We start from the raw sequence: 22633 nt of genomic DNA, 5'->3' as shown, positions 1-22633 counted from the left end.
AGATTAAGATTAATTTTCTTCAATACATAGAACGCCATCCCTAATAGATCAGAATTTGCTCTTCATCTTCACGCCCGAAAGGGATAGAAAACAATACAGAGCTGATTAGAAATATTCATCGGTCTCGATTCTTGTAATATATGCACGTATGCCATTTATTGCGCTCGTCGGAGAGTATATCACGCATTCAACACCGTAATCATGTAATAACCGTTGCGGTTGAGAGTCAGTTCATTATGTTAACGATGGTTACGAAAGAAATTGAGAGCGCAAAAGGTGCGTACGAGTACTTTGGACCACGTTGTCTGAGGCGCGATGGATGTGGCGTAGCACAAACCTCCTGATTGTATTTACATGGGAATAAACAACGCACGCTGTGGATATGCACCTTCTTGCACGCAGTCTAAACGAAAGTCCATTTGTGAAGATGGGAATGTATGCCATAGGGCCTGAAGAAAATGTACACACGATATTTGTGAGCCTCCCAAACATCCACAAGCCTAATAATAAGAGGTTTGCGACGGTGCAGAAAAATTATTGCGTTTCACAAAAAGAAACAATTATTCACCTCATACAAGTCAACAAAAACGAAAGAAAAAGAAGACAGCCGGTTTATTTCCTGCTGTGCGATGCGCATGTAGGTGCCGCTGCTTGGCGGGTAGTAATAAACTGTTGAGTATTCATAAGAGCATCTAAAAAATTCTTCAGCGAAGCACTGAGCGCTGAACTTGGCGAATAATCTAGAATGGACGAGTTAGACACGATCTTCTGACCGATGCTCTTAAGAAAGTTGTTCTCTCTCGCCTCGTGTGTTGCAAACTTGTGGGGGATACACCTTGAAATTATCGATATGTGTGACAAGCTGGCAAAATAACTGAATTACTAGAAATACGCTTTTTAATGCACTAAAGCATCAAACCGGGCGATTTCTGGCACAGACACTGTTGCCCCTCACAAGTGGAGTGTAGCATACGACAGCGGCGCGGGTCAATGAGCCGACGTCAGAGCCAGGGGTCGCCACTCAAACAGCTCATCACCAATACCTCCCGGTGGCATTCTAAGGAATTAACCGGCAACAGTAATGAAAGGTTTCACTAGAAAGCTTCCAAGTTCCGCTTGGAACGCTCGTGAAATAGGGCAACGTGGTTCTATAAACGTTGGAGTAGTGTGCCTCGATTAACGCGCGTCGGCAGCGTGCGACAGCCTTGGCATAGAGGCACCCGAGCTCGAGCGATGGAACGTGGTAAATTTAAATTGACTTTAGCAAACGTCTAGCGAGCAAGTCTCTATCAAAATGTTGGGAGCAAGTAGATTGGACCGGAACAGCATGAGAGTAGAGATGGAAGGAGAAGGGAGACATTTACTTGGCAGGGTAGCCAGTCGTCTATCGTCTTTCGTCAATATTTGCAAAGAAAAGAGCAGATACGCAGCCGTTTTTTTTACCTGAAGTACATGTGTTTGTGTTCATCAACGTCACCATCACGGACATTGATTGGGCATATCTAAGAGCGTGCGCATCTTCTTGTTTGCAACATCGCGTCAAATTTGCGGACAGTAATTTGCGTTTTATGAAACATTGTTTGCTCTTACGTTCTCACATCGCGTGGTTTCTGTGTTACCTTTCCTCAGCTCGAAAACGCCTTAGCAACACGCAGTGCGCGAATGAAGGTTCCGTATACAGTCCGGTGGCCGAGCCTGTGTGTGTGTGTGTGTTATGAACCCGTTGGCTTAGCGATGAAATATCTTTCCCTACGGACCAATGAACCCCGCACCGGTTATGTGCAGGGCGCGGGGGTTAACGTTTTCTCGGCTTGCGTCACAATCGAGTGACTTGCTCTTTTACCCTACAATTCGTTAGCGCAGCATTTGCAACGACAGCAGTAAATCGATCACCTGTTTATCGCGCCTGAGCGTTCCGTCGTGTGCCATGACGCCGTTCTCGCCCGAATTATATTCTTTGATTTTTTTCACGTTTGGTTGTGTCGATTGCACTGAACAACTGTCACGGGGATTCCATTCTTCTTTTATACAACGTGATTGGGTTAGTGAATATTCGCACACATTATACACGTTTTGCATTCATTACCGATTGTAGGGCCCGTGTTTGCACATGGTTTATTAATCACAAAACTGTGGCAGATTGGCCGATTGGTGAGTGTTATCGCGATGCATGGAACAGGTGGCGCTGAGGTGTTATTGTACATCGACGCAGAACACAGTAAACATTCTTATGAAGTCTCATAAGGTTGCGCACGAATCGTGGCGCAAAACCATACCATTTAACGCATGGCTGCGAACAAATGCTATAGCAGAGCTCACTAGCTGTTCATTAAGGCCAGCTTTCCTGCAGTGGATTTTGGGTGTAACGATGAACGGCACCAGTGAGACACCCCAAGCTTCACCTTAACAAAGTGAAAAAGACGAAAAAAAAATGTAAAAGGAATGAGACGACAGAGACCCTCCTATTTGCGAACAGAGAAACTCCTGACCAATGCCATCCTTCAGTGGAGCATGTGTGTTAGCTTCACAGCACTACTTACTATGCCACCATCAGCACATCTATCGACAGCAGAGTCAGCGGGTCAACCCTCTGTGTTTGCCTCCCATGCCGACAGTAGCTAATATTCGGCGTACGTACTTACGTCGAGACTTCAGCCCCTGCATGTATTGAGAGCGCTCGTGGGCTATCAACGTCTGTGCTATGCTTGATCGTGCCAGCGCTGATGTTTTGACCGCCTTCGATGGTTTGAGAGGAACGCCACTGGTGGACGTTCCGGTTGGCGGTGACGGCAACTACGATTCCCCACATATTGGTTCCGATAAGGCCTCCGGGAAAGAGAAATTAGCGAAGCTTGCACGAAATCCCCCAAGGAGTCAACCATTATGAAACTAGAAGATTTCTTGCGCCGTAAGCACTGAAAGACACACCACCACGCACGGAGTTGGTTTAAAATTGTTTGTTTACATGTACCGTGGCCGCTTTTCACCATGGAAGTAGTAGTCATCTCGATATCTCTCTGTGTCATCGTCTTCCTCATTCATCACCGGCGGGCCAGGATCGTTTTTTCCGCAGGCTCCAGCACTTCTCCCAAAACGGAACACGTCAGCCCGGGGTAGAACCGGTGGCAACCGAATTTGCCAACTGGCCGTCTGTAGCACGAGCTGTCTTTTTCCCCCTTGAGGCGCGGAACACGCCCAAGCCTAGACAACGTTAGCCTCTTTTCGTAATGTCCGTGCTCGCGGGCGTAGCAAATGGCTGGAGTAACTATGACTCTACGTTTGTTTATCACGGCCAGCAACAACAGCTCCGATTTTAAATAGCCAGTTCAACGAGTGTGGAATCGGCTGAAACAGTGGCGATGCGGCCCGCTCGCTGGCGGATACATTCCAGAAAGCGGGGGCCATTAACGCCCCACCCCGTGGCATGTACTTGCAGCTCACCCACAGAGATTTGCTAGGTCATCGGTGCGTATATGTCGGGTGGTAGTCGCAGCGTGCACAGGCGCACGAGTAGAGTTCACCCCATGTACGGGCATCGCGTCCTGTTCGGGGCATTTTCTCAGCCCGTGGCAGGAGTCCAAGGTGGCGGGCCGGTGGTGGGTACGTATGCCCAAAGAAGAACGGTTACTGTACGGCGAGTATTTGTTTTACAGCGGCAGCGGTATTTGGAAATTGGCATGCCGGCAGCCCCTCCCGCCGAGGCGGCGGTCGCTGACAACGCCACTTTCGGCCATATGTATGTAGTCGATGCTCACCCACGAAGGTCAGGTAGTTTACTGGGGCATACATTGGGGGGTTGAACTGCAACACGTTCTGATGTCTTGCATGAATGACCACAGGGGCGGTGGTGCCATCTGTCGGCCCAGCGAAGTACCTACATTTGGCGTGACAGGCATAATGGCCGGACATTGCGAGCTCCTCAACAAGACTGCTTCTAAAACACTCCGCGCAGTGAACAAAAGCTACACGGGCTAAATTCTTACACTTACCTCAATTCGTCCATGTTATTGTATTACAGTGGGAATCGTCGCAGCGAACTAAGGATAAGGAATGTGACGGACCTGCAATGTTCCATCGTGTTGTATCTTACAAGTATCCCTAAACAGCTTTGTAATGATACAACGATTGACACTGAAAATTCCTGTATCCCCTACAGACAGATGGCGGCAAAATAAATGTTCACTGTGCCTACAGGGTTTGGGAGCTTGTGAACTCGCAATATTCATTTGCGGTGCTGTGCTTAACTCTTTCATGAGTGCGGCAAAATTGATGGATTTCTAGGGGTTCAAGAAAGCATTTTTTTCTGCTAAAATTATTGATGAGGCAGCAATTAAAGGAACACAAAATGCAGATTATTTAAGAACATTTTTAATAACACCATCTTTTAAAATGTTTTCCTACATCATAGTCGCCAAACAATATAAATAATTTTTCTGTCAAGTTTTTTAACAAAGTGATAAAAAAGGAGTGGTAGTAGAAAAAAAATTACAATACATGTACATTTTGTAGGGCAAAATTTCAAAAACACTCCCTAAAAAGAATGTAGACTTGCGCGAACAGTTTTTGAGATGTAAAAAATATGTTAGCACGCGCGGTGCTCGGGCGGTGTGGTGAAGCCTAACCTCCATTTCAAAAAAATGCAATTTCGGGTGGTTCCCTGGAAGAAATCTGGCTGTTTGACATTATCATTGGCACCAATTTGCCCCCTCCCCCTTAACGTAAAAACATCTTGCCAAGGACTGATTTTGTATTTATGGCCAGCAGAGTATTTAGGACAAGGACACGATGACGAAAAATGTGCGTGAAGTCGAAAACGGAATCCGCGGTTGAAGCTTGCTGACGTTCACTGTCAGTTATCTATGAAAACATAAAATTGCGCGCTTTATTATCATCTTCTGACTAACTCTTGTAGCCTTGCTTGTAGGAATGAGGTGCGATGCGCTAGAATCGTGCCCTTCAAACTTTGGACGAGTAGCTGTTGCGCGATAAACAAGATTAGCGCTACGAGCCTCCACGATTGCAGCGCCACGTAAGATTTTATAAATGAAACAGTACAAAGTTTATTGGAGACTCTGTCCGAATAGACAGTTCTGCTAAGAAGCAACACTAGAGCTCCGGAGATCACCTTGTATGGAAATGAAACTGCAGGGGAACAGCAGGTCATGTGTTAGTCCGGTTTGAAGCGCCCTTCTCGTCGGAACACATATCTAGCGACTGGGTGCTATCTTTTGACTTGTATCGGAAGTTCTTATAGCAGAGATCGGATTAGGGTTCGGTGAAATCAGGAGCGGCACGCTTTAATCGAGGATCAGTCGCGGACGCTCAAGGCGCCGTGGCAGGTAACTGTTGGCGAACTGTCCTGTGGTAAGTAGAACTACAACACAACCTAGAGCAACGGGCACAAAGGCAACAAAACTGCGTAAAATCCTAAAGTAGCTTTGCAAACACGCACTGCTTGACATTTTCAGTCGATTTCAGGGAATATTACTGTCAGAGTGCAAACCTGAGAATTGCAAATCGTTTGCTGATTCGCGCTGATAATAAAAACGAAACGCTGACGCAGAAAAATTATGAGTGGCACGCCTTCTTTGTTGGTAGCAATGACGCGCAATGACCATACCCCTGTTCATCACTCAGGTCATGGAAACGCGTGTGAAATGTCAGACTTTTGTTACAAAAATAAAAACAAAACTGATTTTCAAAGTATATTTTCTGAGCTAACTCCAAACAGCTTTACGTGTTCACCTGGAACACTATGAAAAGGGGCTCCCTAGGTATTGTTCAAATTGAACGATTTTGAATAGGCGTGGTCGCGAAAGAGTTAATGTTTGGTACAATCGCGCTCACTATGACACACACTGCTCATTACCATCCACACGATTATATCGTCAAAACGAAGGCTATCGTCGTATACGTTATTATAGGGCTTGGTTCATTAGGACGTGCTTGCGAACTGTGTACTTGTCTTTAACCCCGCCTTGGCTACCATACAAAGGTTGTACAAAGCGGTGAATACTAATAAGGCGTGTGGGGTCCAGCTAGCGCGATTATTCGTTCATTGCTAAGTGGAGTCTAATAAAAAATTAAGGTTTGTTCTTTGTACGTGCTATAATAAAATCTAAATACACTTCTCTGGGGTTCGAAGCCGCATATTCTGTGTACGTGTTTTTTTGTGTGGGTACGCTATATTTTAAACCAATTTAAAGAACCTTAGACAAAGGGCGTTTGTCAAGAGCTCACGTGTACAGGGTGTCGACTTATTGCATCTTTCCTTTACATTTGAGTAGAGCCCTATATGACATCCACAGAATTGCCCTGCTGGCGATGAGGTAACTGCCGGTAGCACTAAGGTGTCCGCGTTACTACAGAAACAAACACAACAAAAGAAGCTGCGAATTGGTGCGTTCCGGTGGTTCCGGTTCGCAAGCTCACCTGCTTGCCGGTTGCGGATCGCTACGACGAAGAAAATTACATAAATAGCCGCCACCGCTTGCCATTGGCTCAATGTGCGAATAGATTTTGTGTACCACTACCATCTTGTATTGCTTTAACAGGCACGAAAGGTACTGGGATGTGGAGAAGAAAACGATGGATAGCGCGCCTCCAGTGGATGCTGTCGGTATTTTTGCGAAGTTTTTTATTGCGTTAGAATAAGCAGGGAGTCCTGCTGTAGCAATTAGTATCCTTGAAATTTGGATATGACGCGGTTGTTCTTGCCGCCTGTGATTCTATCTCCTCGATGACAGGGGGCGTGCAGGAAGACTTCACATTGTAGTCCTGGGTTCCTGAGTAACCGTGCCCTTCATCGGTGGCTACCTACGCTGAAAACACTACTTCGAAGTGGCCTCTCGCTCACACATACAGCGATCCCTCACTGGACTGGTCTGTGAACACTGTAGGACGTTAGTGTCTTGCATGTTCATTCGACTATATCCAAAGCTTTGGCTCAGTTTTAGTGTGTAATACTCGACTTTGTTACCTTTACTGCTTTAAAACATACTTGTGGCACACACCTGGTTCGCATTACTTTTCCTTGGGTTGCTCTAGAATATGATTGTATTAACACTTCGCCATACTACGCTGGGGTAAATATGGTTCACTGATCTTATGTTTAATTGCAGAGAACTTTACGGGCTGGTTTTGTAGTCGTAGCTCGCTCGCAGGACCCACGTAGAGCCACATGGCGCTCCGCCGTGCCGGCGTAAGTAACCAAGATGCTTCGAAAGCCAAGAACATATATAGTCATAAGTTTTCGGAACTCGTCAACCGCTGGCGCTTATACTACATATCCCCGTTGTTTAGCGCAATTAAAACTACAGGTGCGTTTGGGGAAAAATATACATACTTAACCAGCAGGGCCCCCGTTTATTTACGAACAGTAGTTGGGCTGGCTTTTACGAATATAAGCAAAAAAAAGTTGCAGTGCAACGCCGAAACGTGAAAAAAGAAAAGAATGCACAAAAAGAACAAAACTGCCGCTGGCAGAGCGTAAGGCAGTGGACGCGCGAGTACTGCGATGACTGAAAATTTGAATGCTTTGGGTGGTAGCAGTGAGCGGATCACGTTGCTACAGTTTATTATGATGAATCACTGCTCTGCACTTCTGACAGCTTTCACATTAAGTGTAACGGCTTTAATTGCTGTTATATCAAGGCTCTCTCGCGTTACCTCTGTGGCTGATGGTGGAAGCCATTCTTCACCTGGCCAGATCTTCGTAACTGTGATCTTTGGTGCCGGCGGGTTGTTTTCCAGGCGTAAACTTTTAGGAGTGATACTGCCTACTGGCCAGAGATCGGCAAAGTCTGTGATACAATCTTTTAGTGGACATTTGTAAAACGGTGACATCAGTTGTTGACTGCTCAGTAAACGATGGGCTAACCTGAAATACAAAGGTTTTTGGTAACCGAGCCACGCCGGGAGGGACTTGTGCAGTGTTATAAATGCTACCAGAAGTGCTATAACGCGTTTTAGCAGCCTATATAAACTCATGACATCGTAATTACAGCATACACAGCTTGAGGATGCGCAGGTTGTACATGATCAGAGGCAACAACCCACCAGTACCTCAACGACCACGGTTGTTTACAATACCAGTATTTGATTATAGTAGGCCATCTTTCACTCCCCGCTAAAGGGCAACACTTCTCTTGCTGTAAAAAAACAAATGTAAAATCATTCCTTGTACCTTTAATAAGTAACTAGCATACCTTTTTTTTTCTCCAACAGTGGAAGCTCTACTTTGTCGCCGACATGTCAAGGTAGGGGGCCTAAAAGTAGAGTGGATATTAAAAGAAATTTGGACAACTTCGAACTCTAGCCGGTCCGATGGAGCAAGTGAGTTCTCAGCAATGTTCGGCTGGTAGAAACCCCGCGTACTCAGCTGAGATATCATTCTCAAGCAAGAAATGTATGTTCGCTAAAAAGTGTCCTCCATTCGTTTTGTTTTACCTTACGCTATTTTAAGTTATTTTGGCATTTGCTTTATGTTAGTTTGATTGTAATTGTTGTCATAGTACACTTTGAGGTCTACTTCAATAAAAAAGGGGTAATTGCGAGGAAGTAGGAAAATGAATAATTTCTATCACGCAAAGGGCAGCGCCTTATTTGTGTTTGCTGGGCGACCTTGGATCGCAATTATCCATTTAGGTGGCATGCAACTTGTTTGCTATTGAATGGTAGCTCGTGTTTACAGTGCAAGAGTGCAGTACAGTGTGTGGGTTCCCCAATCGCAATGGTGAATTCTTCGGCGTGAAGTCTCCTGTGCAAGGATGTTCACGTGCGCTGCTAGTGTTAAAAAAGCGGGCTGCTTTGTGGACCAGCAGACCCCCTAACCTGGTTTCGGGCCAGAGTGTACCAGCGTGGTAGGTTCAGTTTACAAATGCCGTGCTGTATTGTAGCATAGGGAGGTCGTCAAAGCGCCGGGACGATATATTTGTGTCGTTGAGGGGGCGAGTTGCAGCATTGGGGTTGATTCGGAGATTTAAGGTATTTTGAATAAATATTGTTACAGCACTTTATTCCTGAATGTAACGCAATGAATGCAATTAAATGAGTAGTTTGGTTACCTATAATTAGTGCATGAAATAGCCATGTTTTCGCTGTTTTAAAACAAATTTCGGTTAGGCTTAGTACTTTTGATCAAAAAATACGTTTTATGCTGTATATTAAGGAAGCTTGGAAGGTTAGAAACAGTTTTCTTATCGTTGGTCATGGGAGCAGGAGACGTGTTTCCGACGTACTAAGTTTTATTGTTTTTGTCTTTCTACAGGTACACCCCACAGAAAAAGGTGCGGACATACAAAAACTGTTTAAAGCGTTATTAATATAAAAACATTCATTGGAATTTATTATTGCATTCATTTCGACTCACGGGTGGCCGAAGAAGGATTATCATCTCGTTGCAATCAACTCGTCCAAGAAGTGCCTCTCTGGTGACATGTGTGCCAGCCTTCCAAGATGCAAAGCGACGAAAACGCGTGCCGTTGCAGCTTGGTTCATCGGGTCCAGACTACTGCCCATGACGAGATCCTTCACTTAGCGCACTTAACCTTATCAAGATCAGTGGAGCAGCCACCATTCATCTCAGCGCCTTTCTTCACGCCCGTTTTTGTATCCACGCACCAGTGCTTGGTGTCGCTGCACTGAACAGGGTAGAACTCTCCTGACGTCGTGTTGCAACGCGGAGCGCTGCCCCGGCCTTGACCTGGAGGGAAGAAAATACACTTAAAATTTGCAATATGCATTTTGGAAAAGAAGCGTTGATGTTAAAATATTATTATAAAATGCGGCATTTGATTCAGTACCTGTACGCCTGCTGTGGCGGTACGATGTGAGTGTAAATAAAAATGAGTGGAAATACATAAAAATTCTCCGTAGTGTACGAGCAATATTCGGTTCCCTGAAGAATCGCCTTCATTCGCAGTAAAGAAAAAATACATTCTGTTTCTTGCTTGAAATTAGTGTTTGCGTTTTTTAGAAGGTCAGAACCTTATAAAACAATGCAAAGCAGTACTTTGCTGAAGGCAGTGTCCCAAAGACGTTTAAAGGGTCTTTCTAAATATCACGATGGATTTATCCGGAATTGAAAACAGAAATAATACATGTCCTAACTTTTGCTTTTTGCGCAATTTACCCCAATAATTTTTTGGGACTAGTTATAAAACTGTTGACCGTTAGATCATCAGTAGCTGGTGATATAATAGAGCCCAAAAAAGACTTTTAGCCGCCGCGACAGCAAGAAGCGTAACGTCTTGATAGGTAGCAGGCGGTTCATAGGGCTCATCAGCGTTCATGATTTGAACTTTTCAGTTCTTTAAGAGTAATCTGGATTTTTTTTTTCAGGTCAAGCTCCCAATCTTAAACATGCTGCAAATGCGCTTTTTTTCGCCTGACACGCCTGCAATGCTTTAACACAGCCGACGCACACAAATTACTTGAATGGAAGTATCGAAAGAAACGACAATGCAGAACCCGCGTTTGTTGTTATGCAAGCGTAACACTTGTACCATTCTTCTAAGATCTGTGTAGTTGCTTGATGGAGAAGGCGTTTTGCACTGAACATGTGCCCTGGTGCAAGAAAGAAAAAACGTTTATACTTACCTATTTCCGCATTTTTTGTGTTTATTTATAAACATATTTTGAAGTTTCTTCATGCTGGAAGGACTACAATGATGCGAAATGTTTTAGGTGCGGAGTACCTTAGGACCGCACAATTCCGTCCGCGTTCGTGCGCATAGCATTTAAAATTGCAAATAATCGCACAGCCACCGGCAGGATACACCCTCAGAGTTATACTGTTAGTCGTCTCACCCATTCGGCTACGCCCGTGAAATAGTACACGAGAGTCAAACTGCTTACTTCCTCGCCTGTAACGGTGCGGAGTGCCTTAGGACCTCCAATGTCCGTCCGCGTCCGTCCGTCCGTCCGCACACCACCATGAAGCGAAAATCAAGCGAAATTACATTTGAGCCGCCAGCTGCAGTTTCATTTATGGAATAATCAAGGTGCAACTCACGGCGCAACTTTGATGTCATTTCGAGTCCCCGTACTCTGCACCCTCGCCATCGTCCACGGAGTGGAGATGCTGCCGTTTTTATTTAAACATTTTACGGCGGAGACATTCCCTGAGCGGCATAAAAACACATTAGCCTTCGCGTTGAATCTTCCGTTCCAGACTGGTACATCGCGGTTGTTCTAGGTGCCCGAAATGGAATACGATATTAAATTTTTTTCCAGTTGTAGATTTTGTGGTTTCGTTTGGATGCTTGAAAAAATGGGTCGAGTGTGTTTATCTTGACTTATACAGTATAGAGATTGAAATATTTGCTTTATTCAATGGAGTTGCTCTATTTGCAAAGATGCTGACCTCGTACAATGTGCCTTTTCGGTGTGCCACATTTCTCACGTCTGTACACCGAAATATTGTACCGTTCACCTAAGCCAGAAGAGCTGAATTATTTGCCGCTGGGTTGCTTGAGTTATTGTTTCTCGGCCAGTCGCATACAAGAAAATTTACCATAAGAACATTGTATCCGAAATGAACGTGTTCGATTAGTATGCTCTTTCATACATAGGTTTATATTGCCGATGCGGCGTTTCTGTAGAAGTATTTGGGGCTTTGTATTATATGTTTTGCGCAAAAGTATACAGATAGGTTCCTATAACCTATATACCGACGATACAAAAAGCGCAGTACTTACCGCGGCTTCGCTCCCACTCGAAAAGACTACGAATGCAGTCGCATGCTACCAGGTGCCTGGATGGCCCCTTGATCTGCCCAAACTCTCTGTCGTAGCAGGCACAGAAGGGGGGGCCACGAATAGCCTGTCCGAAGCATTGCCTGGAGAGGTACTCGCCATTCGCGTCGCACTCAGGAACCAGTAGACCGGACGTTGTGTTCCGCGTTACCCGCTGCTCTCTTTCGCGACGCTGCTGGCAATCCGTCAAGCGAACGGAGGCTGTTGGGCACAATGAAGAAACAAGATCAGTGCTTTTCGAGTGGCGGCCGCAGAAACGTATCCGCCACTCCGGGCCTAGATGGGAAGCGGGAGAGCATAGACATTTATTCACGTGAGTGGTGCACCGGTGCCCCGATAACAAGGGCAAATCTAAACCCGGCCGCTCTTTCATGAATGTGCGCCTCCCATTGGGAGCAATTTGATACCTTTTAAAACCGGGCGGTACTTTAATGAGAGCCTTAAAGATCTTTCTACCACCTCCTAGTTGGAAAAGCAGAGGAGCGAAAACGTTGTTGCGGTGCTGTAGGGGCAAGAGTTACCGCATTTTGAGGCATCTCGGGGTTAGCAAAATCATATTGTGCCACATGCTCACGCAAAATTCTTGAAGCCTCAACGAGTCATAAGTGTGGCGCAGTGTGCGTGATCACACCATGAGTGTTCATCTTGAAAACAATGTCAGTTGCCTGAACAGCTAAATTACTGGGTCGGTGACAGAGCTTATACTGCAGCTACTGCCGTGTGGTAGAGTTCTTATTCTGTTAGCTTTTTTAGAACGCAAACATCACAACTGTTCTTCACGTATAATGTCTCAAGCCATAAGGACGTCGCTTTTTTGACTTAGCGTTTCAGTTGGGGATTACTCTTTCCCGTTCTCGTGCAGTCTCTAGTTTTGTTTAAGACATGTTGCTTGTTTGTTTTCTCGTTTGTCAAAGCTGCTAAGCTTGCGATCAGTCCAGAATACGGCAAAGAGCAAAAAACGCGTTTTCGTTGGAACACACCTGTTTCGTTTTTCAGCTAAACTAGTTGCTCTATATCACAGTCTCTGAGTGGGTTTTAGAGCCAAATAGCCTTTTTTGCCACAAAACACCAGAATAGGTATTCTCAACACCGGTAATTGTCGGTGGAAGAACGTAGCTTCGCCAAGTTACATTGTGGTTTAATAGCCAATGCGGTGAATCAGTGGCTAGGGCGTTGTTCTGCTAAGCCCAACGACGCGGGTTCGAGTCCTGGCCGCGGAGGCCCCTCTTCTGGTAAAGTCGAAAAGTAAAAACGCCCGTGTTTTCGATATTTCGGCGCAACAATAACATCTCCAGGTGGTCAAATTTCACCAGGAACCCTCCACTTGGGCATGCCTCATCTCGTTTGTGCGGTCGGCGCGTTGGTCCCCATAATTATTCACATTTCAGTTTAATTATATTATACAGTGGAACATTGTTGAACTGTACCCGCATAAGCCTCAGTTTCTTTCAATATGTAGGTAAGCGAGTCCCCGACTCAGTTTTTCTTTAATCTAATGTATTCGGATAAGCCATAGTGCTGATTAGTACGTACAGTTTTCGCGTTTCCGTCAGGTACGGTATATGGAAATTTCACTGTATTGCTTCGCCGAGCTCCAGCCTCATTTATTATTATTTGCAATATACTTTATACAAAGGCAGCGCACGTGATTGGCCAAATACGGGCTTTTTCCCCATCCTTCACAACAGCATCATGGAGTTATTACCCACGTTTCGGTTAGCAGGTTAAATAAACACTGATTTTTGTCGGCTACGCACGTCACAATTTTATCTTTTTTAGGATGATTATGTATCAACTTGTTTTCAAAGGACGCACTTTCATAATCTGTATTTTTTGCGTGAGCACAAGTAAATATCAATTTAGGGTCCTTTTAGGTTATCTAAGATTATTTCTGTCAAAGAGTCTCTCATGGTCATGAAATGTTTTTGTGAATACCGAATGTTTTTGTCTTGCCACTCTGCCTAGTGGTGCTACGGAGTGCTACGTGGCGAACGCCGATGACAGACACCTGCTGTTTGTGAAACCGAATATTTGCACACACATTCGTACTTTTGTAAGATTACCAACGATGTGGGGTAAGGATGACAATCTGCGTCATGGAATTCTGGCTTTTCCAATTTGAACAATTTCAAAATTGCCCCAGACTCTGTAGGCGGGCAAGGCTCGCTCGTCAAACATGATCAACTGACGCCGTCTCGAAATATGAGTTTATTCCTATCTGCGGAGGCAATTTAGACGGCCCTAAAACTTTGCAACGCGAATAGATCAAACAAACCTTGGAGGCCAAGCGTGACCACACCTAAATGAATGGACGATTGCTAATGGCTATCACACAATGAGAACATATGCAAGCGAAATTTAAATTTCCGTGTTTTAACTACACCCCAAAATTTCAATAACTCGTTATCCATCCGATACAACACCTGTTTGATGGCTTGTAACTTACTATCAGGCACTATGGGGATGCATTCAAATAAAAAAAATTGTTGCTCGTGGCTTTCGATAAATGCTACGCATCCCGGCTACGGGGCGTGTCCGCCCAGCAGATACAAGTTACAAGTGTTTGTTACCAACCTTGGTACAGAAAAACCATTGCCTTTGAATCGTCTGTAGGGCGCTCGGCACAACCAAAAAATAAAGCAAAATGCTGTGTGCGCCGTTTTCACGCTGCGCAGTCACGAAGTTATATGACGGTCGCATGAGCCGGCTTCGAACGCGGCGAGAAGACAAAGCGATTTGCTATAACGCCGAACGATGTTTTTTTCTATTACCAGGTTGAACACGAACTCTCGCGGCTAGTTTCCACTGCACATACGCTATTCGTCGCCAGGATGTGCGGCATGTAATGAACGCCACGCCCTTCGTTGCTTGAATTTCAATGTATCACGATTGTACTTCTGCCGAACAAAAATACCAGCAATATGCGGGTGAGCTTGCCGTAATTAGGAAATCATCTCTCACTGAGTTTTTATAGTACGCGTTGCCATTGACTGCTCCCCTTACGATGGTAATTGCACCTGCGCAATACACGAGTGACGAGGGGAAAATATCTTCTAGGTTTACCGCGCTTACAAAACCCGCTAAGATGTATGGCGGTTTCCCGCCTTATTTCAGGAGCGGTCAAACGCGGGCACAAATGTCTGTTTTTCACGCATGCGTCGACCCTTTTCTAGCTCTATGTGGTAGCGTACGAAAAACATCATTCGTTTGTTGCCGCACACATGACTACTACAAAATTTATTTCACAATTCTTCGCAATAGGTTTTCAGGTGAAAATCAGCCTTCCAATTTTCAATTTTTTCATCTACCAAAAGGTTCTAGTGTGTTTTTTATACCTACTTATGATTTTGCTACTTAAACTATCTAAAATTCTCGTAAATGTAGCTCTCCTTCTCTAGCGGACCATGTTCACCGCCGACGCCAGCAAATTCAGGGCTGGCTCCAGGAAGTGAATCTTCAAATCGACTCTGCTCGGTAACAATGTTTTAAAATAAACTGGAGAATTGGGCAGCATTCATTACGTATAGACTTTAAAAGCTCGCATTAATTAACTGATTTTACAACTCATGTAGCTGCACTTTTGAAGACATTGATATAACTTAAGCGTTGACATTTTTTGTTCGTCGGCCAAAGCATTTACTCAACAAGGACGTAGTTTACTAGTAACACAAAAAACAAATTTTCATATCACAAAAACGCGCGTAATTTGTTCACTTTCGTAAACTGTATTACACGTGCGAAACCTATAATAGCAGTATCATGTACAACATCACGCAGCGGCATTTAGGCTAAAGCAAGCGTATATTATTTCTTGCGACCTGTATTGACATTAAAACCCTCACGTCATGTTTGACGATTAAAGTCAGCGGTCGCAGCATTCAACAGTATTTAGCATTTTTTTTGATATACTGCACTAATTGTTTGTGCTCAAAGCTATGTTTCAGAGGGCGATGCACCTGCGTTTATTTTCCAAACATGTTGGGAATATGTTGAAGCAATTATGTTAACAAAGTTTATCTCTTGATAGTTTTTTATGAAAAATAAGCACGCCATATTCGAGTTTAGGTAGTTTTCTCAGACTATGCATTCTAACACTGCACCAGTACTCTGTTCGGTAGTAGTTTGTGGCGGTAAAATCAATAACCATCCAAAATTGTATCCTTACGTTTCTCCCAAAACACCGTTTTATATTCACAAAAACTTCGGATGTTATTTTGTGCGCTTCTAAATGGCCATGATTTATGTAATGAGGTTTACGTGAGTGTTATTGCGAGAACCGAAAATAGAAGAATTCACTTACCGCTATACACAAAGCCAACAAGTACGAAAATCTGAAAAAGAAATGGTATTGAGCATGGCGGGAAAGACCGACTTTGGTAGTTTCAGGGTTGCTCAATTTTGAAGAATGGCAGCTTCGTGAACGTTCTTTGATACTCTACACTGCCGCCGCTGATATTTTCGCATATATTTTTTACGCACATGGTTGTCTACCGACTCTTGTTTAAATTGGTCCACAGCTATTGAGAAACAGATACCTTCACTTCGCTTATACTTGCTTATAAATTCGTCAAACAATTTTGGGGGCACTTGGTTCCCCTTATGAGTGTACGATGAGTGGGTATACTCGCGATTATGAAAATAAACCAAAAATAATTCATAGACGCACAAGCAAAGGAACTCACCGCAAAACAGGAAACAGGAAGACGAGTCATGGTGTTTCGTCCTTTGGTAGGTTTCCTGTGCAATAAAACACAAAGAGAAGAGGTAGCGCATTCAAACAGAAAATAAATGTCTCTGAATAGGATTTCTGAAGATAAGTCAAAACTTTGCTACGTTACACCACTTTTACCACGAGAACATTGTCAAATATCCATATGTACAAAATGAAGACCATACCTAATTCTTCTCGGCTCCATTATTAAATCTTTATTTTAAATTCAGCACCTATATACAGATCAGTACGCATATTTCTGTCCGTATCAATCAAACAGACGCCATTATGAAGCTTTACTTCTAATTCCGAGTGCAAGACATCAACAGGAATGAGCTCGATCGTTAGAGGGTATTCTAAACTAATCGGGGTCTCTTTTTTTCCATCCCTTCCGTTACGAGAACCATCCAGTCAAGTAAACATTTTAGTGTCAGAGCTACGCCTTTTTTTTTCATTCGGACAGATTTTTTTTTCGAAAATTCTACGTTAAGATGCTTTATGACTTCACTGAACAACATTAGGAGATAGAGAATCTTCTCGCCAATATGAAACTCTTAACGTGGCTGCCGGAGAGTCCTTCTACAATTTATTTATTACATATACCCACAGCGCCAACATGGCAATATTTTAGGGGAATTCAAATCTTGATGCTTAAAGCAATCATGAAAAAGGGTTAACACAAAAGGGCACCATCACTTAAAAATGCAATGGCTGAGCATAATACAACAACTGTTACATGTTACATCACAAAATCATCGATGGCAGTGGGAAAATCAGATGCAGAAAATTGTTCACTGGGAAGAGCATTCCAATGTTCAATCGTTTCAGGAAAAAATGAGTATTTAAAGACATCAATGCGGCACTGATATGGTCTAATTTTTCTTAAGTCATCTCGTCTAGGAGATATGTATTGCGGTTCTTTTATATAAATGTTTTTTGTTAATATCATCTCTTTTCAGTTAGAATTTAAATGAAAATTTTAACCTCAACACTTTCCTACGTCATGCCAAAGTTTTCCATCCAAGTCCGTCAACAATAATTGAGCTTCTGATAGTGCAACCGTAATTGGCTGTGACAAAGCGTGCTTCTCGTTTTTGGATGCGCAGTAACTTTTCAATATTCTTATTAGTAAATGGACCCTATGATTGGCAAGCGTATTCTGGCACAGGCCTAATGCGAGTGACGTACAACGTCTCCTTCAAACCTGTCGGGGCGGGCTTAAAGTTCCTCTGAAAAAAATACAACATCCTGGGCGCTTTCGCCACCCCTGTGTCCACGTGCGCAGACCAATTCATAGTCGAAGAAAATGTGACACCCAGATATCCAACTTCATCACACATTTGCAAGGCGGTTTTATTTATGCGGTATAATATTTCTAACTTATTTATCTATTTGTAAATTTTACATGGTAGCACTTTTTTATATTCAATGATATTTTCCACTTATCACAGCAACAAGTTACAGCGTCCAGGTCGGTCTGCAAAATATTCGTGTCATTTATGCACCTAACTGGAAGATATAACACAAAATAACATCGGCTGTACTGTTCTGAGGTTTATTTATGCGACAATATCAAAATGTGCATATCTGCTTACATTAAAAGGCTTGCACTGTTCCTCTCCGTTTACTCAGCAAATAATAATAACCAATAACCAATAAACATGAAGTGCCTTTCGAGAAGCACTGTACGACTATATTTATGTACTCTTGAACCTTTGTATTATTGCAACTATAAAAATTCACTAAATATGTATTTTTTAAGTTGTACACCCGCAGTTGTGGGTCAGTGGTTAGGACCTTGTGCTGCTTAGCATGAGCAGGCGAGTTCGATTCCCGTCCGTGAAGGCCGCTTTTTTTATGGTGGCGAAAAGCAAAAATGATCGGTGTGTGCGAGATTTTGGCGCATGTTAAAGATCGTCAGGTGTTCAAAAGTACTCCCTAGCCCTCCACTAGAGCGCGCCTCACAACCTGAGTTGCGTCGGCGCGTAAAACCCTAGAGACGATCATTCAATGTTTGAATTCTACCACCCGGCGCACATTTTCTTTTGTTTTATTCGTAGCTTTCTTACGAAGCATTACTTACCCGCCGCGGTGGCTTTGTGGCTAAGGCGTTGCGCTGCTGAGTACGAGGTCGCGGTTTCGATTCTCTTTGCCGCGGCGGCCGCTTTTCTGATGGAGGAGGAAAGCAAAAACGCCCGTGTGTACGAGATTTCGGCGCACGTTAAAGATCCCCAGGTGGTCAAAATTAACCCGGAGCCCTCCACTACGGTGCGCCTGATCGCCTGTGTTGCGTCAGCGCGTTAAACCCTACAATCAACAAAGCATTACTTTCGTCTTAGACCAACAACTTTTATACGTGTTTATTTGTTTTGACAGAACTTTGTTCAATCTCGTCTGTTCCGTCTCTTCTTGGCTGAGCGTCTACCTACACAAAGCAGCGAGTTAGATGGAAGAAAATAGCCTTGACACGGCGTTACCTCTCTACGCGTTTTTTTTTACCTCGTTTGCGTCTTTATGTGGTATTTTATATTGCCGCGGGGAGTTCATGTCTGGCGCAGCACCTTGTCGGTCGGATGACTGCTGCAGCGCGAATGGAAAATGGCCCATAGGGAAGTGCCAAGGTCTACGCCTGAGGGCTGCTTGCGGCGCACCGGGTTTCCCGGTGCGCCAGTGTAAGCAGCGCCCGTTTTGGCAGACGGTAACGGGAGAGTGCGGAGGGCCTTATAGCTGCAGCTGCCGTATTCGCATTCAGCTCTTCTCGGGAAGCCCGGCGCCTGCGCTGTCAGTCAGCGCCTTAGCGGTCCTGCTCGTTTCCCAGTGTGTTTTATTTTCAAACCAGGGGGTACACTTTGATTGGATACTTACTATGAATCAATCAGCAGCCGATAAAATTAAGCGAACTGAATTTTCGCCCCTCTTGTACGGCGCAAAAGGTATTTCTGCTCAACGTGCCATCTCACGCTTTCGCGCAATCGGTTTTGGTGATAGCATTTCTGCCTTCATAACTGCGGCGTTGCTGTCTACGTTGCTTATATTCTGCGTTGCTATAATATTGCTGCTTAGTTGCAGCACGTAACGCTACAACCACTGCTACGCAGAGGAAAACACGCGAGATGAATTTCGTTTGTGAGTAATTTTTTTCTGGCTGCCTTGAACCACATTAGTTCATTCAAAATATTTTTTTTTGGAAATCCTCGTACTTGCCGCGGCCATGTACTTCCCTTCGTTAAGTCTCGGCAGGAGTTTTAAAATTTTATTAACATGTCCCATGAACCGTTCTTATGCTGCCGGGAAAAAAATGCCATTAGGCACATGCGTGAATTTCGCTGCATAATAAATAACCCTTAGGAACGAAAACTTTGAATCCCTTATAATAAACCAGGGTCTGATAAGCGATTCCGCCCTTTGGAGTATTTTGGTGTTGGGTGACCGAATACTTCAAACAAATGGGTAAGGCTGTACGTTTGCAACGCCGTGCGAATCCCACAACATCTCGCGCTCGGACCCATCTGCCCTGTGACCCACAATAAAGTATCCGGAACCTGCATTTTTTTAATGTAGGTAAGTTCTTTATTTAGAAGCGATCTATTGTAATTATGTGGTTTTATTTAATCGTTTGTGTTGACATTTTTCTCATATGAAATGTAAGGGGTGCACTAATTCAAGAATAATGTAAGGGTGCACTAGTTCAAGAATACTAATAAGTATATACGCAAAAAAAACTAAGTTCCTTCTTATGTTTGCTCTGCCGAATACGCATCTAAAGTGACGGTTGAAATACAATAAAGTAAAAAAAAAAAGAAGAAATAATCTGCTTGCCTCGCAAAAAATCTCCGAAACGGTTGCCTTTGTTACCCCTGCCGTAACTGACGGTGTTTTCCTCCCTTTCCAATTGGTCTCACTCTTTCCCGCCCCTCTCTCGCTCTCCCAAACTATTACGAATGCAAGGGAGCGTTCGACACTTGCATATTTGAGTGTTTATTCCTCTCGCTACGATCAGTTCGATGGAAATGACTCCTTTGTTTCCTGGTTTCGTTTTTGGTTTTACTTAGCCCCACATGTCGATCTCTTTTTTTGCGTAAGTCTTTTTTCTATCGTTCATCCTATTTTCGACACCGTTTTTCAATGCCAATGCCATGGTTTTATTTCCAATTTAAAAAACAAATCTTAATTTTATTTATTTTGAAATAACCCTGGCACAGTCTTTTTTACACGTACATTTTTTAACATGTATGGGTGATGTTCCAATTGCCTGTAATACTGAAAGTATATGTAAGCATGCTCGCGTTTCTTGTAATTTGAAAACGGCTTAGCTATATATGTTGGTTTTTTAGCAATACTCCACTATGTCCGGAAGTTTATTACAATGAGAAACTGAGAGACAGAAGTAAAAAAAAATTCCGTTTGGTTTCCCAAGAGAGGAAGTTCAACTTTCAGAGCTGAAACGCCCCACTTTCTCAACTGTCTTCTCCGTAATTCTTTATTCACGTGTTTTCGTAATGGCGAAATCTTTGTGCTGATGTAGCCGTCAATTAAAGCCGAAATGGCAGACGCTGTAAATTAAAATTAACAGCAAGCCCCTACGGTACAAGGCTAGTTTGTTTCATTTTGGCGCCAACCACAAACAGAGCACCTCCAAACATCCTAGGTAAATTGGCGGTGCGGTTGCTACCTCCAGCGCCTTAGGATGCTGAGAAGGGCGAGAGGGGGGGGGGGGGGTGGCTCTTGCTGGGAAAGCGAAGCCGACGCCCATGTTGTCTTTGCTCGCCTACCTTCCGCGCATTTTCCTAAACTTAAGTCCTTTTTTACTGAAAAAAAAACTTGGTGGGCAGAGGTTGTGCCCGCGTTCGCTAGTATAAGGTTCAAAGCTGAATTTGCATCAAGGTATTTTGTCGTAGAAGCCAAATTAAAAAAAAAAAAAAGCTGTAGTGCTCTAAAGACGAAATTTTTTTTTCTTACACTAATTGCGAAGACTGCTGTTTTGTGTGATTTTATGTGAACATTACGGCTGTCGAACCAGTCGCTTTTTCTTCCCGAACGGAAGCCTTCATATAAGGATACAAATATAATTTTTTGAAACAATTTTACTGGTCATTGTTACGTGGTGTATTTCTTGGGAATGATGTGCTATCCATGTTACCTACAAAAAATAGGCAACTTCAACCTCCTCTTTCAAATACAGTTTAAAACGAATTAACGGCAAAACCCATTTTGTGCAACATAGCGCAAAAAAAATGCAACCCTTACGTTCAATATCCTTTAAAATTGGCCCATAACAGCCTAGAAGTAACAAAATAACCCATTTGGACAAGTGAGAACAAGTTAAATGAATACTTACGTGTTATATCCTTTAGACCCCGCTGATAACGGCACAGTAGCTTTCAGGAACACGGTACAAAAATCTCTGCCTCCCTTCACAGCAGAACAAGCAGAGACCACGATCGACCGCACGTACCTGTTCTCCGACACAACCGGAATTCCTGCGCGCTTTCTAAGGGGAGAGGAAAACCGGCTGAGATCGTGTTTGTAGGAAAGTACCGGCGGGCGGCAGTGCGCACTCGTCTGGAGGCAAGGGCAGAGGAAACAGGTCTGCTTGCGGTTCTTCGCTCTTATTTCTTCCGGAGGGTGTCCGTGGGCCTCGCTTCGAGGCATCCCTGCTCCCCTTTCGTCGTCGTAAGCGAGATCTTCTGATACGATACCGAAGAAGTCAAATAAATAACTCGCTCACGAGAATGAAAGGCTACATCACAGGCACTGAAACGGAACATTTGTTTCGCCAGGTTTTGCATTTCGCTAAACGCAGTCGGACTACAAAAATGGTTAACGCCCAGCAAAATTCGGGGACTTTATCTCAAAATTTAGCACTGTATTTTGCAGTTTGGATATAATTTGCGTATCTATCATTGTTTTCTGCCATCTCGATGCCCTTGCGAGTAAAATTGTACCTTTCATGTGATTTACCTCCGTCCCTCCTACGTTCGGGGACTCGGCGCCTTGTTGTCCTAATAAATAAAGAAACAATTACACCTAAATACACACATACGTATAAAATTGGTAAATAAAAATAAAAAAAAATGTTTCGTCCACGAACTGGCTCTTTATGAGCATCATTTCGTTGCGCTAGGGCTGTGTTATTGTTACTTTGGTTAAAGGTTTGACAATATTT

At 43.8% G+C, this 22633-nt stretch overlaps 1 protein-coding gene across 1 annotated transcript; it reads right to left on the bottom strand.

Moving 5' to 3' along the window:
• Positions 1-9329: 9329 nt before the first annotated feature.
• Positions 9330-21953, bottom strand: LOC144148910 (U20-hexatoxin-Hi1a-like). Its single transcript, XM_077680439.1, has 5 exons — positions 21806-21953; positions 16439-16493; positions 16057-16087; positions 11700-11957; positions 9330-9703 (listed from the first exon to the last, which is right to left on the bottom strand). The coding sequence occupies exons 2-5, from the start codon at positions 16466-16468 to the stop codon at positions 9531-9533; spliced, it is 492 nt and encodes a 163-aa protein (XP_077536565.1). The 5' UTR covers positions 16469-16493; positions 21806-21953; the 3' UTR covers positions 9330-9530.
• Between the last annotated feature and the right edge of the window lie 680 nt (positions 21954-22633).

Source organism: Haemaphysalis longicornis, unplaced genomic scaffold, assembly GCF_048455015.1.
Source record: "Haemaphysalis longicornis isolate Haplotype H1 unplaced genomic scaffold, Haemaphysalis longicornis Haplotype H1 scaffold_8, whole genome shotgun sequence".
Classification (NCBI taxonomy): domain Eukaryota; kingdom Metazoa; phylum Arthropoda; class Arachnida; order Ixodida; family Ixodidae; genus Haemaphysalis; species Haemaphysalis longicornis.
Note: the sequence above shows the minus strand (reverse complement) of the source record. Positions and strands in the feature narration are given on the sequence as shown.

Excerpts from the sequence above, each read along its gene's own strand:
- LOC144148910 (XM_077680439.1), bottom strand. The coding sequence starts at position 16,468 with ATGACTCGTCTTCCTGTTTCCTGTTTTGCG. Across the intron at positions 11,958-16,056 it reads TGTTGGCTTTGTGTATAGCG|CCTCCGTTCGCTTGACGGAT; the intron begins GTAAGTGAATTC and ends TGTGCCCAACAG. Across the intron at positions 9,704-11,699 it reads CGAGTGGGAGCGAAGCCGCG|GTCAAGGCCGGGGCAGCGCT; the intron begins GTAAGTACTGCG and ends TCTTCCCTCCAG.